This window comes from Pituophis catenifer, unplaced genomic scaffold, assembly GCF_029215685.1.
Source record: "Pituophis catenifer annectens isolate HBS135680 unplaced genomic scaffold, rPitCat1.0.hap2 SCAF_12, whole genome shotgun sequence".
Taxonomy (NCBI): domain Eukaryota; kingdom Metazoa; phylum Chordata; class Lepidosauria; order Squamata; family Colubridae; genus Pituophis; species Pituophis catenifer.
Window position 1 is genome coordinate 27,159,578 of NW_027256892.1, and position 21,732 is coordinate 27,181,309.

The 21,732-nt window shown below is 54.8% G+C and overlaps 2 protein-coding genes across 3 annotated transcripts; both read left to right on the plus strand.

Moving 5' to 3' along the window:
* Positions 1–2,581: 2,581 nt before the first annotated feature.
* SCN2B (sodium voltage-gated channel beta subunit 2) lies at positions 2,582–6,929 on the plus strand. Of its 2 annotated transcripts, none has more exons than XM_070952269.1 (4): positions 2,582–2,737; positions 4,315–4,481; positions 4,873–5,083; positions 5,308–6,929. In XM_070952269.1, exons 1-4 carry the CDS (start codon positions 2,689–2,691, stop codon positions 5,505–5,507), a joined length of 627 nt encoding a protein of 208 aa, XP_070808370.1. In that variant the 5' UTR covers positions 2,582–2,688; the 3' UTR covers positions 5,508–6,929. The 2 variants fall into 2 exon arrangements, with proteins under 2 accessions (XP_070808370.1, XP_070808371.1); XM_070952270.1 differs by having other exon boundaries at positions 4,990–5,083.
* Positions 6,930–10,871: 3,942 nt separating this feature from the next.
* Positions 10,872–18,872, plus strand: SCN4B (sodium voltage-gated channel beta subunit 4). The gene is made up of 5 exons (XM_070952381.1): positions 10,872–10,950; positions 14,641–14,801; positions 15,904–16,150; positions 16,380–16,509; positions 16,765–18,872. Exons 1-5 carry the CDS (start codon positions 10,917–10,919, stop codon positions 16,853–16,855), a joined length of 663 nt encoding a protein of 220 aa, XP_070808482.1. The 5' UTR covers positions 10,872–10,916; the 3' UTR covers positions 16,856–18,872.
* Positions 18,873–21,732: the final 2,860 nt, after the last annotated feature.

Sequence of the window (21,732 nt, forward strand, 5' to 3'; positions counted from 1 at the left end):
CTTTTGGTTTTGGACAGCACCTAACCGGACTGCGGTGGGGGCTGCTGCAGGTTGAATAACCTTCCAGCCCAGAAGGATGAAAGACCAGGATTCTGCTGCCAGCCAAATGCCAAAAATCCTTGCAGATGATGAAAGAAAACCACGGTCTTCCCCAGTTTACCACCAAGAGCCTGAGTGCTCTTCTCCTTTCCTTTAAGGGAGAGGCCAGCTGGGGTCTCCCTCTGGCTCAGTGAGCAGGGCCAATCATACCTGGCCCCTTTGGAGCCACTTCTGAACACCCAACACGCGCAAGTTCCGCGCAAGCTTAGAGTGGCTATGGGGCTGAAGTTCTGGAATTTACTCAGAGCCATTGGAATAGTCTTTACATTCAGTGACAATAACTGTGTGCTAAATGTATTGCACTAGCAATGTGAGTGGCCACAGTTACCTTCTTGGCTCTTATTTTGGTGAGAAATGATTGTCATTCGCTTGGCCTTTAAGAGAATCAAGACTTCTAGTCCTGGTTTTTGCAGGCACTTGGAGATGTCCCAACAATCTGGTGGGCAGTTTCTTGAGATGCCAGTTTGACCTTCTGTTCCAAGGCAGTAAGAGCCCTGGCAGCTTGTTCTGACCAGCCCTCCCTGCATGTGGATTCCAGGCAATGAAACACTAGAGAGAGGCCTGGAAGGAGACTGGTGGAAACCAAGGACATGACTGTTGGCTCTATGCCATGGCAGCAGGGCACTGACTGAGCATGTCTCTGGCCTTGTTTAAGGACACCCATTCCTTGTTGAGCTGCTTGGAATCAGATGCTGGCACTCTGGATTCCAAGGAGATGATGTGATGGTGCCTTGCAAGCTGACCTGTGGTTTATCTGAACCTGTAAACTCTGGGGGTGGGGGGTATGTGTGTGTTGATCTCCAGCATATGTGGGCTGCTTCCTTGCCTCTCCCATCTTGTGCAACTGCCAGTGAAGGGAGGAGGGATTAGAGTCTGCCCTTCACAATAAAGGTGGGGATGGACTGGAGGGGCCCTTGGATTTCTGTCTCCTTAAGAAGCCATACTTGACCCATAGGAAACAACTTTTGGCCAGTCTCTGACTTTCTAGGGAAAACTGTTGATAAGGTGATTGGGCAGCAGTTCCAGGAAGTCTTGGGTGAAAAGAATAATCTGTGTTCTTTCCAGCCTGGATGCAGTCCAGGGTATCTGTTGACCATTCTTTCTTGTCCTGTTGGATAGGAGTGGTGGTGGAGGGCTGGATCCCGTCCAACTTGGCCAGTCTCTCTTGAAGTTCAATGGCCCAGACCACAGACCAGCACCTGCTCTTGACAAAGGCCTGTAGAGCAGCTCAGAGAAGATCCAGGGCATCGGTGCTGCTGTTGGCTCCCTACCTCTGGGATTTGAAGGAAAGTAAACCAGGACTCGGACTGGCTGGGCTACTTCTCCCCCCCCCCCCCACACACCCCAAGAGGGTCTCCTTCGGGCTCTCTTCTCCTGGGATACTAAGAGGAAGTACGTGAGCTTTGGAAACCCAGCAAGAAGCCCAGGCCGTCCTTGCACGGAACTGAAGGCAGAGCAGGAAGTTCGGGCGGCTCCAGCCCGGGAGGCTCCAGTCTCGGCCATCAACTTTTCTCCGCCGCTGAGAAATGGTGGTGGAGGGAGGGTCGCTCTGCTTCCGGCCTCCCGATGCCGTTTATGCAGACGCCTGCAGGAGTCTAGGGAGGAAAGGAAAACGTCGAGCGGCTCCTGCAGGACAACGGACAGCGACGCGGCAGAAACCCCACTGCTCCGGCGGCGCCTTAAAAGAAACGACCCCGGGGCAGAAGGGCGTCCTCCCTCCCCCCCCCGGGCCTCCCGAGAGCGCAGCCCGGCCGGCGTGGTGCAGGGGTGGGGGCGCGGGGGGTAGCTCCCCGCCGGAGTCCGGGCAGACAGCCCGCTGCAATCTCTTGGTTCGCGTCTCCACCCGCTCAAGTTTGATAACAGGAGCAATTGCGCTCGCGGCTGGTTTTCACTGGAAGCGCGGTGCAAATTGCACGGCCTCTTGAGCAAAGGAGTTCCCAGGAACGGAGTTTTTGCGACTGCCTCTTGCAGTCGGTGTGCGCGAGAAGTTACACCCACCATTCTTTCCATGGCAACCGTAGGAGCCGCTACTTTGGGGGGCGGGGGGCGGTACTGGATAATCCTTGGATTATATGCAATGGTTCTAGAAGAGGGGAGGGGGGAATAACCCATTGAGACGAAGACCAACGAAGGGGAACGTTCCCGCTGACCCTCAGGGAAGACTCCCCTCCCCTCGCACACACAGTTCCAGCCCAAAGCCCTGCAAGAAACTGCGGCCAACGCGCTGACCCCAGCCCCAGGAGCTGCGATGTTTCCCGCCTGCTCTTCTGGAATCAGCAATTGAGCCCGAAAAGCTGCGGTCCGCAGGAGAATCGCGTCGAGGGCCACCCGCCCGCTTGTTCTTAGCCACAGCCCTTTCCCGCCCTCCCGAATCCTGCTTGCTATCCACCAACCAAAGAATTTTTCTGTCCCCCGATTTTTGGTAGTGGTGGTAGCGGCGGCAACAACAGTGGCCGCCGCCCCTCCAGCCGGCCATCTTGGAGCCAAACCCTCCGCTGCCCAAGGACGATGAGTGCTCCGGACGGACGGTCGAGCACTTGACCTTCGCCCTGTCCAGCTGCTGAGCCCCGCGCGCCGCCGCCCTTGAGGATGAGCCCCGCAAGCCCGGCGCTGCAGCTGCTGCTGCTCTTCCCGCTGGGTAAGTGCCGCGGAGATGGGGGGGAGGGGAATGGGTGAGGCAGGCTTCCGAACTCCGACAGTTTGTGGGGGGGGGGGTGTCAGAGAACACTTGATGACGAGTCACCCTCTCCACATGCGTCCCCAAGGGCTGGCCAGCATGGTGGTTGGAGGGGGAGTCATTGGAGAAGTGGGGCGCAGGGGCTGGGGTCGGGCTATCAACCCAGAGTTACTTTCCTGCAGGCTGGCTTTGGCTCTTCCTCCTAGATAGCGGGGGAAGGCTGGCTTGGGTAGTGGACGAGAAGGGAGACCCACCCCTCCTCCCTTCTCTGCCTGAAGCAAAGGCCGGACATGATGGGAACTCATGTGGGAATACTGACTCCCCGCTGCCCTGAGTGAATTCAGCGACCTGTCCTGCTGGGGGATTCAGCAGCTGCTTCTGGCTGGCCCAAGCAGATCTCTCTTAGTGTGCTCCCACAAGGCTGCGAAGGAGGTGCCAACTTCAGCTGCAATTAGATCTGCCAAGCAGAGCTGGACAACGCCCCCCCCCACTCCCCAATAGCTGCATCCTGTCCCCTGTGGAGTAGGTTGGTCCTAGACTAGAGCCCCGGAATCCAGCTCTGCTGCTGAGTGCAGCCTGGGCCTCTCCCTCTATTAATGTATCCTGGTCAGTGTCCTTGGCGAGCATGCGCACTGGCGCTGGTATAGTGCTGGTAAATTAGGCAGTGAATGAAAGAAGCACAGCAGTTCTCTACAGATCCAGCAGCGGGACCCCATTGAAGGAAGAGCAGGGACATCTGCCGGGAATCCCCAGGGCTGAATGGCTAGAACCTGTGGCTAAGCCCACCCTTGCCCTGGTCTGATCATGGATTGCCCCTCAGTTCTTGGGAGCTGCCCCCTTTGACTTTTCCTGCCTTCCTCAAGAATGAACCCCTGAAAGCTGTCCTATCTCTCTCTGGTGTCCCTTTCGCTCAGGGCGTTCAGGTTATGCCAGCCACCCGCAGCTGCCAATTTGGGGTTTAAGGGCTTCTTGCAGACAACAAAGGGCAGAACACCTCAAAGCCAAAGGCAGGAGACCTCTTGATCCCAGTGCAGGGGTGAGGAGACATGCGCCTATGATTCCAACTGCATTAGTAGCTTTCTGCTGCTTTGGTCATGGGCACTTGAGGGGCTTCGGCCAACTCCCAAAACACCTTTGAGTTCCTTTCTGGATTTGGGAGGGGAGTACAGACGAGAACTCATCTCCACCTGGATGGAGGAAAAGAAAGGCTGCACTGCCCAGCACACCAGCCTTCCCCAGGACTCCCCCTCCCCCCAAAGCACATTGGATGACGTTCCCATCATTCTTGCTCATATAGCACAGAGAAGGCATCTCTCTCCCCTGAAGGATGGTAACTGCCAGCATCTTTGGGAGCCCTCCAAGGTTTGCAACAATATACACCCAAGGTAGACAACTCAGCCGGACATGATAGTGCCAGTTCTGTGGTGTCCACAGTTTCTATACTGTTGGAAGGAGCCCTCCAATGCCCCCCTGGTTGGTAGGCCCTGCAGTTTGTCTTAGTGCAAACAGGAGTAACAGGCCTCTTCTCTCCCTGCTAGTGCTGAACACGCTGGGCATGGAGCTGATGGCCCCAACCACCGTCTATGCTCTGAACGGCTCTTCCATCCGCCTCAGCTGCACTTTCAATTCCTGCTACCAGGTAGACAAAAAGCAGTTCTCCCTGAACTGGACCTACCAAACCTGCCAGAACTGCACCGAAGAGATGGTGAGTATCTGGATCCGGGGGCTGGACAATCCCTCTGCCCCACATTTGAATGCTGCTTGCACCTCCTTGTGAAGGTCTCTGGGCTTCTCAACTGTGCCAGGAGGAGGGGAGCCAGTGGGCAAAATCTGGCTAGCAGGCAAACTCAGTTTCCTCACCCTCCACAGCAGAAACTCTGGGCTTTGCAGCAGTTAGGTGGGTGGGCGGGAGAGGGGAATGGACCATGGACTGTGTGACCCTTGTCCAAGTTTCCTAAACTCCCTGCCTTTCCTCCCTCCCACCCTGCCCACCACCACCAGGAATTCCAGACAGTAGGCCAGACTGGAGTGTGGGGTGCTCCCAAAGATCCCGCCATTCTTCTGATTCTCCCACTCTCGCCCACCCTCCACTCCAGTTCTTGCAGTTTAAGCTGAAAGTGGTTCCTGTGGAGCTGAAGCGTTTTGAGGATCGTGTGGAGTTTACGGGAAACCCCAGCAAGAATGATGTGTCCTTCACCCTCCACAAGGTGCAGCTGGAGGATACAGGGCTGTACAACTGCTACGTGATGAACCCGCCTGACCGACACAAGGGCCACGGCCAGATCAGCCTCCAGGTTCTCACAGAAGGTCAGGCTGTGGTTCCACACCTTTCCCTTCTTGCTTGCTCCCCTTCCTGGAAGACCCCAGAAACCCACTCCGGGACACAGGGGGCTCTTCCCTTCCCCAGAGTGGCCTTTTTCCAGTGTTCTGGAAAAGGGAAACTCCCTCTGGGGTCAAGAAGCCTTTCCTGCAGATGCTGGGAGTAGATCCCAAGTGCTGCTCCTTGCCTGATGCTGGGCTTCTCTCCACAGAGCCCCCAGAGCGGGACTCCACTGTGGCCGTGATTGTGGGGGCCACTGTGGGGGGCTTCCTGGCTGTGGTGATCCTGGCTTTGGTCATTGTCAAGTGTGTCCGGCGCAAGAAGCAGCAGAGGCTCAACACGGATGACCAGAAGACCGAAGAAGAGGGCAAGACAGATGGGGAAGGGAACCCGGAGGAAGGCATGAAGTAGAGGGGGGAGTCTCTCCTCCAGGCTGGCTCCCTGCTCCTCCTTGTCCCTGGCCTCTTCTCCCATGGACTTTCTCTAAAGCAAAGAGCTCCACCCAAAATTTCAGAAAGACTGGGGTGCTTTCTCTCTCCCTCTTCACTGCTGGGCTCTTGGGCCAGAGCACAGCATGGGCTGGCTGCTGGTGGTGGGTTTTTATTGGGGGGAGGGAGTTTGCTGAAACTGAAAGCTGCCTGGGGTGAGTCTCCATTCCTGTCCCAGATGGGCAGTTCCTCCATTTGGACAGAGGAAGCCCTGTTTTGTGTCCCTGGCAAGAAGGCCACCGCCACCACCCCCACCCCTGCTGCCTTCATGGCAAGTCTTGGGAAAGGGAAAGCTTTTTTCCTTTGCTCATGGAAGGGGCCTGAGTGGAGGCAGATGGCTTAGGAGCTGATGAGGGCTCACAGCTCTGTGGCAGGGAGAGGAACTGTGTCCCAAGGCCAAGCAGGATTTCCTCTCCAAAGCAGAAACTGCCATTTCTCACTTTCCACCTTGAATACCAAGCACAATTCACCACTGCCAGGAGAATTCACTGCCAGGGGTCAGCAGCCATCTCTCTTGCAGGCCAGCACTGCACCCCACCCCCATCTTACAAACCCACCGCTGGACTGTTTGGAAGGAATGCTGTTGACCCTCACACCCCTCTCATGAAAAAAACTGAAGGTTTTCTGCCTGGCATAAGCAGGAGGTATGTGCATGTTGAGGGGAGCAGGGGAAGGAAGGAAAGGAAGGAAGGAAGGAAGGAAGGAAGGAAGGAAGGAAGGAAGGAAGGAAGGAAGGAAGGAAGGTTGTCTATTTGGGGCTTAGTGGAAGAGTTTCCACCCAGACCCACTGCAACCAACTGGTCTTTGCTTTCTCTGCTCACACATCTTGCCTGCTAGTTAAAACCCCAATGCAAGAAGGGCCCTGGAGGCCTCCATTCCCCACCCCACCAGCCATGACCCCTCCTGGGATTCTCCACTCAGCAGCCCCTGAACTGGCCCTTACTTCTGGACATGAGGCTCCTTTCCTAGGATGTTGGGGGGGGGGTGAGAACAATTGATTCCCCCGGTGGCTTGTGACTGTGCTGATCTGTCTTTGGCTCTGCTGCTTCTCCTTGGAATTGCACTTTGCTGCCTGCTGATTGCAACCCCCCCACTTCTGTCATGTTCCCAACACCTGCCCTCAGCTGAGATGGGTTATGCAACCTTTCTGTCCTTATTTTGCAAAATCTGCAATTCAGATTCATCAGCCTCAGCCTGAAAAGTTTTCATCGCTCTTCTTGTAACTGCAGAATTGAGTTGGCCTCCATTTGCACGGACAGTGATTTACTGTGCTGCGCTGGAAATCAATGTTTCTTGTCCTGGGTCTGCTCAGGAAGTCCAACAGTCAGATGAAATAAAGCAGAGCTTGCCTCTCAACACAGGCAGACCTCTGCTTCTTTCCCTGGAGGGTGGGCGCCTGGTCTAAGTCCTCTCTCTTCCCCCACCCTAACATACCCCATGGGCCTTCTTCCCTGGTTACTCCTTCTTGTGAAAGGGAAGGGAAGGTTGCCTTCCCCTTTCCCCTTCCCCAACCGCTCTCCACTGGGCCAGATGGATTCAAAGCCAGCGAATCTGAAGGGGGCTGAGAATGGAAGTGGCTTTGGCTGTGGGGCAAGGCTCTTTGAAACTTAGGATCAATAACCTGAACCTCCTACTTTGGATGGAGGGTCTAAAAGACTCCCGCCCCCACACCCACCACTTTATAGCAGGTTAAGTAGTTTGGGGTTCAGTACTTACACAACTCCTTGAAAGCCTCTCGGGTGCCGGGACAAAGGTCGAAACTGCCATGAGCCGGTACTGCAGCAAGCAGCACTGGGGAGACTGGCTGTGGTGTTCCTGGCCCTCTTTGTCTGTCTCTCCCTCCCTCCCTCCAGAAGGGGACTGAGTTGCTTCACAAGAGGCCAAAGTGAGAGACTGAGTGAGGTCCCCACTGCCTCCCTCAGTCTTGGCTCCCTTTCTTAGCCAGGAGGCTGGGAAAGTTTCTTTCTCTTTCAGCCCTCAGCCAGATCAGGGAATCCGTCACCCCTTTGGGTGAGCAGAACTGCTGTCCCACTTGGAGGTGAAGGAGGCTCTCAGGAAGTACCTGGTCTCAGCTGTGACCCTGAAAATTCGCAGTGCTGGTGGGTTGGGCCCGCTAACATGGCAGATTTGGCCACAGAATCTTGGCACTAGGAAAGAAAGCCAGACTCCCAGGAAGGAACATGAACATGCTACAGACCCCGACCTAGTTGGTCGGGTAGCTGGCCACCCCAGAGGACAGGAGCCGGCTGAGGTTGCTGGGCCCGGCTGCCTTCTCTTCCTTGGATGGTGGTGCTCCCCAGGCTGGCCCAGATTAAGTTCTGCAGGGGCCCATCCAAGAAATGCCGCTTGAGGCTGCGGGGGGGGGGGGGGGGGGCGCCTGACTCTCTGTTCCTCCATCCCTCCGGGGCCGAGAGTCTGCGACCAGAAGGCTGGGAAGGAAAGAAACGGGGCCAAAGCTCTCCCTCCCGCAGACTGTCTAGAGGTCCTTGCTGGAGTTACAAACCAGCTCTGGCCGCCCGGAAAATCTGCATGATTCTTGGCTCCCTCTGGGGCAGGCCAAGGGCGGATCAAGCCAGAGATGCCACTTGTCTGCCACGCTTCTTAGGCGCCAGGCGGGCGGCGGCGGCCTCTTTCCTGGAGGGGGCCCAGGTCTCCGTTGCAACACTTCGGCGGAGCAGGAGGCAGACGCGGGAGATCGGCTCCGGACTCCTTCGGCCGGGAAGACCAAGGGTTGCGCATGAAGGGCTTTTGAGCAAGGCGGGTGCGCACGCGCCAGACCCCTTCTGGTCGAGAGAAACTATAAAGAACGGACAATAAAAGTCCGCTGCCCCGACTCTCCTCCTGCCCTCCGAAGAGCCCAGAAACGCGGACCGTCTCCTAACCTGAAGGAGCCCGCCTTCTTACCCGGTGCGAAAGAGAACTGGCTGCAGAACTCGGCAGCGGCCCCGAGGAAGCCTGGCTGGCTGTCCCTGAAACTTTCCCGCGCATGGGTTGGGTCAGCGGGAAGAGGCCCTTCGAGGCTTGAGGCTGGGGAAGGGGAAACGATGCCGCGAGTGCGGAGCAGCCGGCGGAGGGGAGGCTGCAGCAGCAGCAGACGGCTCAAGCTGGAGCTGGGTGTCCCAGGGCAGCGGACGTCCGCAGAGGTTCTTGGGGTGTGCAAAACGCCTGGTCCTCCTCCTCCTCCTCCTCGGTGTCCTCTGGAGAGATCCCGCCCCCGCCCCCCCCCCCGCGGAGGCGGAGAAACCCAACTCCTCAGCCTGGACAGCAGCTTCAAACCCAAGGACGAGCAGTTCTTCCGGGATGCCCGGCCTTCCGCCTCCCGCGAAGGGAGGATTGCGAAGCCAGCAGTTTGCTTCGCGTCAGCTGGGCGCGCTCCCGGGTCCTTGTGAGGGGGCACAAGCAGGGCATGCGGCCGGCCGCCGCCGCGCACCTGCGAAGGCGGGGACAGGCGGAGAGACAGGATCGCCTTGGTGGCCAGAGAGCCAGGCCGCGTGCCCCTCCCCCTCCTGCGAGGGCCCATTTCGGCCTCAGGGAAGCCACCGGGTTTCCTCGGTGAAGTCCTTCGCAAGAATTCGCCGGCGCAGAGCCGCAGAAAATTTTACTGGTCCTTGGGGCTAAACTGCCTCCTCCCGGCTTCCTTCCCGGGAGGGGTACAAGCGGCAGAAAAGAACAGAGGAGCGTCGGAGGAACGGAGTAAGGCTGGGCTGCTGCGGCCCCAGGGAGCCAAGCTTCTCCGGCGAGCGCTGGGATTCCTCTCCGGTGTTCGCTCTTTGAGCCCTGAGGCTGGCTGGCACCAAGCAAACGCCCCTTTGCATGGAGAGCGCGAATGCCTCCCTTCCTCTGGAGAGTCCTGGCCAGCTCCTGGCTGAAGTCCAGCCAGGCCCTCAATGGGCCTAAGTTCTTGGCCTAGTGCCCCTGACTTTCTGCAATGGTCACCGGCAACAAAGGCATGGAAAAAGTATTCCCCTCCCCCCATGCAGTAAGAGCTGCTCCCCCCTCCCCCTAGATTGCTACCCGGAATTTCTGGCACCTTTACAGCTTCTTTTTCTTTTTTTCTTTTTTATCTTTCACTGCACAATCCCTGAGTCATGATTCTCTGGGAGCTTCAGAAGCTGCCACTACCGCAGCATCTCCGCACCATCTACCTGCCACGTCAGCAGAAGCTAGCCCGTGGCTCAGGATGCCCCCAAGACTGGCATCCTCTGCCCTCCCCCTTAAGCCAGGAGCTTTTCCTTTCTTCTTTCCCTCATCTCTCCCCCCCCCCTTTCTATGCAACATCGGAAGGGTTGTCTAGTTTGGATGGCATTGCTCTGGCACAAGCTAGGCTGAGGGTCGCTCTGCTGAAACGGCCGCCAGCTGCTTCCCAGAGAGTGGGATGTTGGAGCCCCACCACCTCCTGCATTCCTGGACCGTGTGAGCTTTGAATTCCTTCCCGAGATGCCTGAAGCAGGTTTGGGCTTGGAGGACACAAGAAGCGTTGATGGGAAAGGCCTGTCCCTAAAGCTAGCCTAGCTAAATTGGCAGCAAAAGCCCAGCTCCCCAGAAGTGAAGGTAGCCCTTCCTTGATCAGCACGAAGGCTTCCCTCCTGCTGCTTCAGCAGTGACTCTACCTTTGCATGTGAGAAAAAATCTTCTCTCTGCCCAATTGCCGCTCCTCGCCTGGTTTTCCTGCTGCCCTTCCATCCCCTGCTCCATCCGGAGCAACCTTCTCAGCCCCCAAATATCCCACTGGAGAGAAGTTAGCTTCCCCACTGCCCCTGCGGGGGATTCAGGGCCAAGCTGGGCAGGGCTTCCTTCCTATTCTAGTCAACAGATAAAGGTGCTGCCTCGCCTACCCCTGGGGAGGACAGGCCAATTTTTGCCCCCCCCCCAAAAGCATCCCTTGCCTATCTTGCTTGGAAATTCCTAAGGCCTAATTCAGCCGCCTGCGTTGGTGGAACAGAGGAGGGAAAGACTCCGTCCCCGTCGGGGTTAAGTGCAAAGCAACCAAAGCGGGAGGGCTTGGCACGCCTGCTCCAGCCGTTTATCCGGCGCTGCGGGCGGCAGGCGGCCAACGACCTTCGGGGAGGACGGTGCCGCTCCCCAGGCCCGGTGCGACGAGGCTGCGCGCGCCCTCCACGCCTCCGCGGGGGGCCTGGCATCACCGCGGAGGCGGTTCCGGGAGTGTCCGCCTCCGCCTCTCGCTGCCGTTTGGGCTGCCGGCTGCTGGAAGGGGCGGCCCGTGCGCGGAGCCAGGAGCGGCAACTGCGGCGGTCGGTCGCGAAAGCAACTTCGGCAGTTGGAGACTGCGGCGTCAACGGGAGAGGAGAAAGGCGGCCGAGGAGTTGCCGAGATGGCCGTGGACTGGCTGGGAGTCGCCTTGCTAGGTAAGGACGCGGAGCCGCTCCGAGCTTCGGGGAACTGTCGGTCGCCTGGGGCCCCAGCCAACTGACCGGTCCGCGGTCACCTAGCAGGGCGCGTGACTCGGACAAAAAGCGGAGGGACATCTGCCTTCCCCTCTCCGCTGGCGCGCGCCACAACTGCAATTCCCTTGGCCCCATCCCGCCGCGGCTCGGCTGCCGTCCCTGCGGACGGGGTGGGTGGGGGGCGGGAGAGCGGGATAGGGGAAGCGCAGGACCGGCGTTTTCTCCCGCATTTGCTGTAGTGTGTTAGGAGACTTTTTGCTCCAGCTGGCAGCCTCTTCTGCCTGCTCGTTCTCTCCCTCCCTCCCTTCCTCCCGGATACCTTTTTAAAGATTCGAGCAGAATCCTAGACAACGCCCCTGGAGTAAGTACGACCTCGCTTTAAGTTTGCTTCGGCTCCAAGAAGCCTCGTTTACACAGAAAGTTTGTGGGAAGTCCGTGTTGAACTTCTTGAAACTAGGGAGCGGGAAGGGTGGTGAATCTCCGGGTTGTTGTGAGGGGTTCAAATAAGAGGATCCGAAGCACCTTCCTTTCCCCCGCTTTACGGCTGATGCTGTTTTCTTTACCTGGAATGTGAGCGTCCCACCCAAGACTTCTGAACAAGTCAGAAGGACGCCAATTCCCTTGGTCTCAATCCTTTCTCTGGAGCAAGCACACAATAGGAAGCGTTCAGGAGACTCAGATGGACCTTGTAGTCCCCCTCCTTTAAATGAATTCTGCCTCCTTACTGAGAGTGCAATTCTAATTGAACTCTTGCAAAAAGAAAAAGAAAAAAAGTCACTCTACTAATGTTAGCAAGGTCAGTTCCCAGTTATTTTGTTTTCTGAATGACAAATACCTGTAGTCAAATAATGTTGTAGTGCCTGATAATTATTTTGTAATAAACTTTAATTACAAAGCCTCCCCCTCCCGTTTCCCTCCCTGGGTCAGTTGTGTAAGAAGCCCCCCTTTAGGGCCTGACAATTGCTCTGTCCCAGACAAACCAGAGGCTCCCATGTTGGCCAATCGGCTGGATGCCACTCAAAGGTCTGGCACCTTGCAGAGGTCTTGTTCCATTCAAATCCCCATCAATTATTTCACATTACCTACATTTGGGCTACAAATATTCAGAGCACCTTGGCTTTGCAGAATCTTTGGTGCTTTGGGGAGCAGGCTGGATGACTTTCTGAGCAAGGATCACCACTGGGCTGGTGCCTCCCGACAGTGACTGCCAGAAGAGGCTGAACCCACTGGAAAGTTGAGCCAGAGGTGAAGAGGCTCTTGGTAATGGGAGAGGCAGCCTCACCTACCTTTGAAAGTGAAGGCTTCTCCTTGAGTCTGAGTGAGCTCTCTTCCTTGAAACACCAGATCTATCCATGGTGACGCACCTGAGTTGCTCTGTGGTCAGGTTCCCTTTGGGGCAGAAATAGAAAAACTGCCATTGGCTCAGGGAGTGAGATGGGTGGATCTGAGTCTATATTCCTTTTGTTTAGTAGAGGCACCTCTTGCCTTTCTTTCAAGAGTTGAAAACAGCTTCCCCAAGTCTCTTCTTTAAGGTTATTCCCATAGTAGCTACCTCCTGGGAAGGGCTGAGAAAAAATAACGGGTCCAAAGTTTCCATGGCTGAGAGCAGATTTGAACCTGGGTCTGCCCTACCACAACTGATGTCATGGTCTCCCTTCCCTGGGTATGTTGCTTTTGAATTCCAGGCATTGGCCTGGGCCGGGGTTGCAGGGATGGGGTGGGTGGACCATGTGCCCAAGTGCTTCTGAACAGCAGGCAGGAGAGCAGCACATCTTGCAACGGCAGGGGCTTCTGGTGGACATCTGCCATTCTCTCCCATGGAAGCCAGCTGGACAAGTACTTAGGGAGGGGATTCTTCCAGGGCACCCTCACTTGTGATCATGCCACAGACAGGTTTAGTTCAAGACACACAGCAATCCAATGTCTGGAGTGGGGATTGCACCCATCTCGGGCCATGGTCCCAAGTCCCCTTGTTGATGGGATGGCCTGGCTAGCCAGTCCTGCCGAGAATTGGGCTCACTTGTACACATGTAAGGAAGCTGGGAGGAGATGCTGGAAGAGAATTTGAGAAGGAGCTAAGCTCTTGAGTGTCCTTGAGTCAGGAAAGGACACTCTTGCACAGCTGACTCTTCACTGTAGAAACACACACACACACACCCCACATACCCTGCTGCACCTGACTGCTCCAGGAACTCTGCTCTTCCGCCACTTCACAGATTCTGACAATTGCCCTTGGCCAACTTTCGGAAGCACAACATAAAGAAGCCTTCTTTTTTAGGCAAGTGCAGGACCCAGATGTTTGAACTGGGAATCAGAGCTGAAATTGCAACTCGGTCCCCTAACCTACTTCATACAAACTGCCAATTTGTTTTAGCTTGTCTAGCATGTTCTGTGAACTTAGTCTGTATGTTAAGCTGCAAAGAGGGAAGTTAGACCAGTCACCATTTTCAAAGAGCACCATAACTCCATTATTGGCTTGCAAGAGGTAGGGCCATCCTTCCCTTCAGACAATTCTGTTTGGTTGATGGCATCCTTGGAAGACACATCCTTGGCTGAATTAGGACCTTCTCAGCATTCTGCTCAATGTGCCCAATTGTAGCCTCTTCAGTTGAGGGCATAGAGCAGGGGTGTCAAACTCGATTTCATTGAGGGCCGCATCAGGGTTGTGTTTGACCTCTGGGAGCCAGGGTGGGCCTGGCCAGCATAATGTCATTCATGTTGGGGGCATGTGTGGTGGCCCAAGCGCTCTGCCAGTGAAAACAGGCTCCCGAGCTCCGTTTTTGGCTGCGGCAGCCTCCTGCAATCTTCTGTCAGCAAAAATCGAGCTCGGGACGGGTGTGTTCGCTGGCAGAGGCACCATGGGCCAGTCCTTCGCTGTTTCCAGGGTGACTCCATGGGCCAGACGTAAGCACGCCGTGGGCCGGATCCAGCCCCCAGGCCTTGAGTTTGACACCCTTGGCATAGAGGCTCTTCATTGGACACAAGAGAATGTTGTAGATTGATTTATGATGTCAGTAAAGATCCAGTTCTTTTGATAAATACTTTCTTACACTTGGTCCAGTATACGAACGTTTGGTCCAACAGGTTTGGACCATTTGATGCATTTTCTGGACATTTGAGAAGGTAGGGCATGACCAGGCCTTCCAGCAACTTCATTGTGCTTGAGTGCTGCTGTGCTTTCCTAATGCTCCTGTCAAAACTCTGGGTTGGGGCTATGAGATTAATTCTGTTTTGCTCAAGATGTGTAAAGTAGCCAGTGGAGCCTGTAGGCCGTGGACCAGGAAGCAAGCTGAAGAACAGTTATCTCTGGCTGGTGGCTGCTAGAGAGGATGGTTCTTCACCCTCCCCCTCCCCCCTCCCCAAGCTGGCTTTGTATAGCCAAGGTCCACATGTACATGGGAAGCTGTCTTTTCAGTTTGATGTGACCTTTTTATGTGGTCATTGGGCAAGCTCCCTCCAAATAAGGCAAGAATAGGATACACACTCGGTGTGAAGAGAGTCCGTCTGATCCAAAAAACTCAGGTCAGATAAAAACAACCCTGCCAAGATAAGCATTGTCTTTCTTTTTCTTTCTTTCTTTTCTTTTCTTTTCTTTTCTTTTCTTTTCTTTTCTTTTCTCTTTCTTTCCTTCCTTCCTTCCTTCCTTTTTAGGACTTCAGTTGTGCTCTCGGACAGTGACCTTGGAGGTGTCAGTGGGCAAGGCACCTGTTATTTATGCCAAGAATGGCACCAATGTGCTACTGCCCTGTACTTTCAACTCCTGCATCGGCATTGAGAAAGCCAACTTCGTATGGAGCCACAATCAGACCGAAGTGCGTGGCCTGCGGTGATTGACGCTGGGCTGGGCTGGGAGGGAGGCTGATGGGCTGATAGGGCTGCTTGGTTTGAGTGTTAGAAGTTTTGATGAAGCTAGATTCCAAGCAGAAAGCAGAGACATTTATGGCACCTTGAAGATGAATAGATCTACAGGTAGTCCTTGCTTAACAACCGCAAATGGGACCGGCAGTTCCATCATTAAGTAATGTGGTCGATAAACAAGATATCACGTGTCCATGGCTTGCAATTTTACTGCTACTTTCTCTATTGACTCTGCTTGTCAGAAGCTGGCTATGAAGCATGCAACTAGCAATCACATGATGGAGGGGGGTGGGAGGCTGAGGCAGTTGCAAAAGCAAAGCTGCCCTGGTTGCAAGTGTTGAGGACTGATCACAAACTTATTTTTCAGTGCTTTAGTAGCTCTGAATAGTTGCTGAACAAGGCAGTCATTAAGCAAGGTCTACCTATACTATTCAGCTATGAGATAGATTCCTTATTCTTTAAGGTGTCATGATCGTTGGTGCTTTTATTAATGACAATTAACTATTGAAGGTAGCTTTCACATTTAATAAGTAGCAAGGAAAGCCTTGCCTGTCTCTATTTACAGCCCTGCAGAGTCTGGGCTGCCACTTGGTCTGCTTGGAGAGCAGCCAGAGAGCCCGGACAATTTCTCCTTCCTTCCTTCTTTACAGTGTAGTCCCAGAAGCTGCAAAGAAGCAGGGTCCAGTCCCTGTGTTCTAGGGCTGATGGATGAAGATGGAAGCAGTCTAAATCCTCATTCCTGAGAGGAGGCACAGCATCCTCCCCATTTCCCCCAAAAGAGGGTCAAAGTGTGGAGGGAAAAAGTTGGGCCCCTTATGGAAAATTCTGCATTGCCAGGAAGCACAAGCATCCCACCGTCTGCACAGTGGGGTGGGGGAGGAGAGGAGTGGGGACAGCTCCCTTTAGCTGGCCTCTGCCCTCAACCACTTTGTGGAGGATGCTTGGCAAGCTATGTCAGGTAGTTCTTGGATATTAGAGAATTTCCCTTGGGAAATTCTACCTTGAGGAAAGGTTTCAAGAGTCATGGCTTCATTCACTGCTCTTCACCTGCTGCAGATATTCAAAGGGGTCGTAAAGAACAAAGACTCCAAGCCAGAGCCTCATCCAGAGTACAAGTTCAACCTTAAGCACATATTGCCACCTGACCTACCACTCAGCAAGGACAACCGGGAGTTCAACGTTTCCCTCCTATTGCTTGATGCTGACTTTGAGGACTCTGGGCCATACACCTGCTTGGTCAAGAATCCCAAAGAGAAGGATGCCAACCACAGTGGCACCTTTACTCTCAAAGTGGTTGTGATGTGTGAGTAGCAGCTGGGCAATGGAGCCTGGCCTTGGTTCGGTCGTGCACAGTTAGAGGCATCTGACTGAGGCAAGACTGTATTTTTCAGCTCCACAGTTGGGGTGGTGGGAAGGAGCCTTCCTCTGAGCCATTGGCTTGCTGAGCTTGGGTGCAGGGAAGCCCATGGCTTGAGGGTGCAGGCAGGGGGCTCCTTTCTCCCTGGCCCTCACTGCCTTCTCTGCCTCCTCAGTGGAGAAGGTTGACAACACACTGACGCGGATCATTTTGTCTGTTGCGGGTGGCGTCATTGGGCTCCTCATCCTTATCATGCTGACCAAGAAACTGGTCCTCTTCATTCTCAAGAAGACACGGAAACAGAAGTGAGTGTGCTTGTGCTGCCTTGGATAGAATATGGGCAAGCCACGTGGCTGGCTGGCTCAGGAACAGGTCTTCAAGTGACAGGCGTCTGGTTCTCCAGACAGGAGGTTTGGCGTGGGAGCATGCTCGGCTGGCCCTCCTCCCAGAGGCCTTCCTACTGGATGGCATGGGGAGGAGCAGCAGCTCCTAGGACAGCCTCTGCTTGGGACTCCCAGTGTGAAGCAAGACTGAGCCTGTCTCTTTTCTGTCTCCTGCAGGGAGTGCCTTGTGAGCTCTTCAGCAAATGAGAACACTGAGAATGGGCTGCCGGGCTCCAAAATGAACTCCAAATCAGCCCCAAAGGTCTGACTCCATGAGGTGCAGATCTCTGGGATCCAACCCTCCAAGTTGATCTGCTGGACTCTAGCAAGGGCAGGAGAAGACCTTCTTTCAAACAACTGATGCTTGAGACACAACTATGTTACTCAACTGGCTGCAAACAAGCGCTGCTTCTTGGGAGAAATTGCAGAGATGGATGGCAAGCCTGGCATTGCTCATGTCTGAAAGGTGAAGGGTTCTGGACTCAGGCTGAGCTTCAGTTTCAAGAAGTCCTGTAGCTGCAGGAATGAAGTAGATGGGCATTAGACCAAAGACCTGGTTCTCCTTCTGACAATCAAATATCATCAGCATTGGGGTGTGGGTTGGAAATGCTGCCTTCCTTCCTCAGAAAGGTAGCGGAGAAAGGGATGACTGAAAGGGCAGGGTGAGAAGCTGGATCTGCTTTACCTGCATCTGGAAACCAGTAGGTGCACCTCTGCTGAATATTGGTTTCTGTGATGCATTCCTATGGAGAGGGAGGTGGGCTTTGCTGGAGCAGTGGCCTATTGGAGGCCCAGTGGAGCCGAGTATGGTTTCCTTATCCTCTTTAATGGTTCTTCAGTGCTTCAGAATTAAGGGTGGCTGCATCTGGACTTAGGTCTTTTTTCAGGTCTCCTCCTGGCAAGAGAGCAGAGCAGATGTGCAGTGATGCCTCGAGAGACAGGAACCAGGTGGTGTCTCCTTTGCATGGTCTCATGGTTTTAGGCTGTCCTTGCTCAATGAGAAGCTGATGTCCAAGCGCTCCCCTGCCATGCTGCCGATTCTTCCCCTCAGCTTCTTTACTTGCATGCTCATTCCCTGGTCTCCTTGCCAGGGAGAGGGGGCCTGCAGGAGCTGAGCTTTTTACCCAAGCATGACAGGAGCAGCATTTCTAAGGCCTTATTACCGAAGCCCCTCTTGGCCCGATTTAATACCCCAAGGAGCACCTGCCCTGTCTGTTGCCCAGGTGAACAAGATGCCAGATTGGCCAGATGCCAAGTCAAGATGGTCGAGGAGCAGCTGCATTCTGGTCACCCCAGTATCCCTTCCCTTCCCTGGCTCCCTGCAACTGGCAGCCTTTCCCAGACCACCAGCCAGGCCAAAAGATGCCCAGAGACCTCATGCTCTTCTTGGCCAGACCGTTTCCCCATCCAGCTTAATTTATGGTGCTCCTCTGCCGGAGGCAACATCTTTAGGTTTTCTTATTTATTCTGAGGTATAATTTCAGGGGGGAAAAAGAAATCATTACCAGGTGTAGCTGTTGTGATTGTAAAAGATATGCCCCCCTCCTATACATACATCAACTACATTCACTATCAAACCTGTGAGATGTCCCCCCCCAAAAAAAACCATATGAGCTCTTACCAAATGCCCTTGTAAAAAAATTCACAGCAAGCTGAATTGACCTAAGTGGTGATGGGGAGAGGATTCAGTCATGAATCTATGGTCTATTCACTGTTCTGAAAGATAATATGGCGAGCAAGTGACCTAATAGGAAGGGAATGGGTTTAGCTTAAATATTCCAACAGCACTCTGTCATTTCCACCCTCTCTGCCTTTTCTCTCTGTCTGGCTATAGAAGGCCAAAGGTCCATCAGCCCTGCCTCTGCTTTTGCTCAGGACTGCTCATCTTTGTTGGGAGCCCAATATTGTAGTGCCGAAAATAAACAAAATGGAGGCTGCACCCTTTCCCCACACCGTCCTCTCTCTGCCCAATCCCTTCAGACTCAAATTGATGCATATACACAGTCCCAGACAAGGCCCTCCACAAGCCGGTCTTAAACCAATTGGGTGAAGAACCCCAACCTTCTCCTTCACGAGTGGCTTTCCAGCTCCTGTGGCCACCGGAAAGGCTCCCTTGGCCTAAAGACAAGGCTGACCCAGCCACGTAGCCCAAGTGGCCAGCCAATCAGATTCCGAAGACTTCCTGCTTTGTAGCCATAACTTCTATAAACATCTTGACTTTCTCGTAGTTTGGGGCCCCTCTTTCTTGTAATGCAGACACTCAACAGTCCTTGCAATAAACACAGTTCTTCTCCCTAGTGGTGTGCTGCTTATTTTGTCAAAAACCCACAACAGTATACTATGCATGCTAATAAAATTATGCTGTTTATTCAAAGTGATTTGGTTGCTTTAGGTGAGCCAGGACTGACCACAACACACCCAAGAGACTACCTCTCAGCAAGCAGATTTAATAAAATATAGTTCTTAAAGCAGAAGACACATAAACGCAAGAGGACAAATAGGTGTAAGGAAGGAGAGAGTTTGATGCTTCTCATGAATCCAACATCTGTTTGGGAGGGGCCTCTCCTTCTTTTCCCTGGAACTCTTCCTACCAGGATGGCAGGCAGCAGGAGCCCCCCCCCAATTCCAGGGGAAGAGCTTGACCTTGGCTACCCCAATGTTTCTGGGGAAGGCCAGGTCCCTCCTTGCCTGCCTCGGCCTCCCTCAGGGATCTCGGAGAGGGGTGCTGCTCAGAGCCATCTGCATGTCCAGCTTCTGCTGAAACCGAAGATGATTTTCCTTTAGCGGCTTGGAGAGAGAAAGCCAAAGTGGCCAGGGGGATCCATTTCTGGGCGGCTGCCTCTTTCTGGCTCCTATAGTGCATTTCGGCATATGGTGTTGTTTTTAGTTGCGAAGTTGTGTTCAACCCATTGGGACCCCATGGACAACTTTCGTCCAGGCCTTCCTTTCCTCTACCATCCCCCCCAGACCATTTAAGCTCAGTGACTCCATCCAGCCACCTCATTCTTTGCCGTCCCCTTCTTTTGCCCTTCATCTTTCCCAGCATTAGGCTCTTCTCCAGTGAGTCCTGCCTTCTCATTAGGTGGCCAAAGTATTTGAGTTTCATCTTCAGGATCTGGCCTTCTAAAGAGCAGTCAGGGTTGATCTCCTCTAGGACTGACCGGTTGGATCGCCTTGCAGTCCAAGGGACTCGCAGCACCATAGTTCAAAGGCCTCAATTCTTTGGTGCTCAGCCTTTCGTATAGTCCAACTTTCACAGCCATACATTGCATTACAAAAGCGTCGGCTTAACTCCGCCTCTTTCCAAACGGGCAGAGGGTCTTCCTGAATCCCGCTGCCTTGGGGAACAGTCAGCCCGCGCGTTCCTCCTTCCACCTCCGCGGGCCCCGACCCGATCGCCTGGCCGTCGAAGGGCTTTCAAGAGCGCTCCGGAGCCCGGTTCGCCCCTTGCAGCGAGATGAGGACGGCATGCCCGCACCTGGGCGCCGGGCCCGAAGCTGCTTTTGGGGGGCTTCCTGGCGGAGGCCAGAAGAAGCCCGGGGAGCGCCCACCTCCCTCTTCTCGTCTGACTGGGGGGGGAGGTGACGGGCTGGAGGGCCTGAGGAGCACGGATGCCCCGCTTGCCCGCGCCCTCCTCGGCTCTCCCAGCGCTGGCGGGGCTTTCGGCTGGGTGGGGCTGCCGGAGCGATTGCGGGGGCGCTTCTTCCTGCGGCACCGGGGCAAGCAACCCTCCGCCCCCGCCAGCGAAGGCGCCCGAAGCAGCCGCCTCGGGATTCCCGCCACTAGCCGGAAGCAGCTGGCCCGGCTGCCAGCCTCTGCACGCGCCTTCGGAGCCCGAGCCAAGCCGGCGGCGGCAGGAAAGCTGGCCTGGCTGGGCGGGGGGGGTGTCTTAAGGGGGGGGTCTTACCTTGGAGGCGCTCTGTGCTTAGCCTTGAATGGCAGTAAATGGCTGGTGCTCCTCACCACGCAGATGCGTATTTCTTAATTTCCTACAGATCCCTAACAGAGTTTCACCTTCAGCCACGCTCAGCTGAGCTATTAGCTATTCGCTACATCTCGACCTCTCTCCCTCCTCAAAGCATTGCTCAGTGATTCCTGGCAGAGCGGACGCGGGAGGTGGGCGGGCTTCCTTTCCCTCCAAGACAATTACCAGGATGGGCTGAATAAAGGGAGGCGGGGGCTCCAGCTGTAAAGAAGGTGGGCAGAACCGAGCTCTGGGCTGGTGGCGTTAAATCCCGGCCGGAGAAGGAACTTGGCTCGCATGCGATTCCAGCCGCAGCTCCTGCTCTTTTCAGCCATTAAGCCGGAGCTCCCGGCAGGGTGGGGATGACCTGCCCACTTCCCATCCGAGGCGTCTGGAGAGGTACCCAGAGAAGGCCCAAGGCTCCATTCTCCCTACCACCCTGTGCCGGGCAGTGACTTCTTTGCCTGAAGCTGCTGTTTGATTTCCCACCCTCCAGCACCATCATGGTTTTGGGTTGCCTAGGCAGCCAGGAGAAAGAGGTGGAGCCTCAGAGCGGCCTGGAGCCCAGGAAGCAAGTGTGCTGCTAGGCGACTGTGTCAACTCAAAGATTGGCCCCTGGACCAGTCATTGGGCCTGTGCTAAGATGGCCGGCCTTGGACAGAGCTCCTGCAGTTGCTGCCGCCATTGCTGATAGCTCCCAGGGAACAGCTGCTTTGAGAGTCTTGTGGGCCAGAGCAAGAGGATCAGCTGACCTGCTGTAGGAAGTCTTGCATTTTGCAATGACAGGTAAAGGTTGAATTTTCTGGGTTAGCTCCCCCCCCCATGAGATGCAAACCTTTGAAGATGTACAGGTGGGTGGGGGTGGAGTCCCAGAGCTCTGAGAAATAGCAGGGTTTCCATCTGGCTTCTTCGGGAGTTTTAGCATTGCTCTTCTTCTGGGTGGCCCTGATGGGCGAAGGGCAGAGGAAGCCAGAGGGATGAGTGATGTTTCAAGGGCTTTGACTCAGCAGCCTCACCCTGGACCTGTGTAGGTTGTGCTTCAGGGATTCTCTTCCTGCTAATGAGGGTGGCTGTCAAGGGACTGTTGCCAGGGGTGTTGTGCTCTTTGGGTCTCTCAGTTACTTGGGCAACAGAAGACACTTTCTCTGAGGGTGCTTTGAATTTAGGTGAGGAAACTTTGG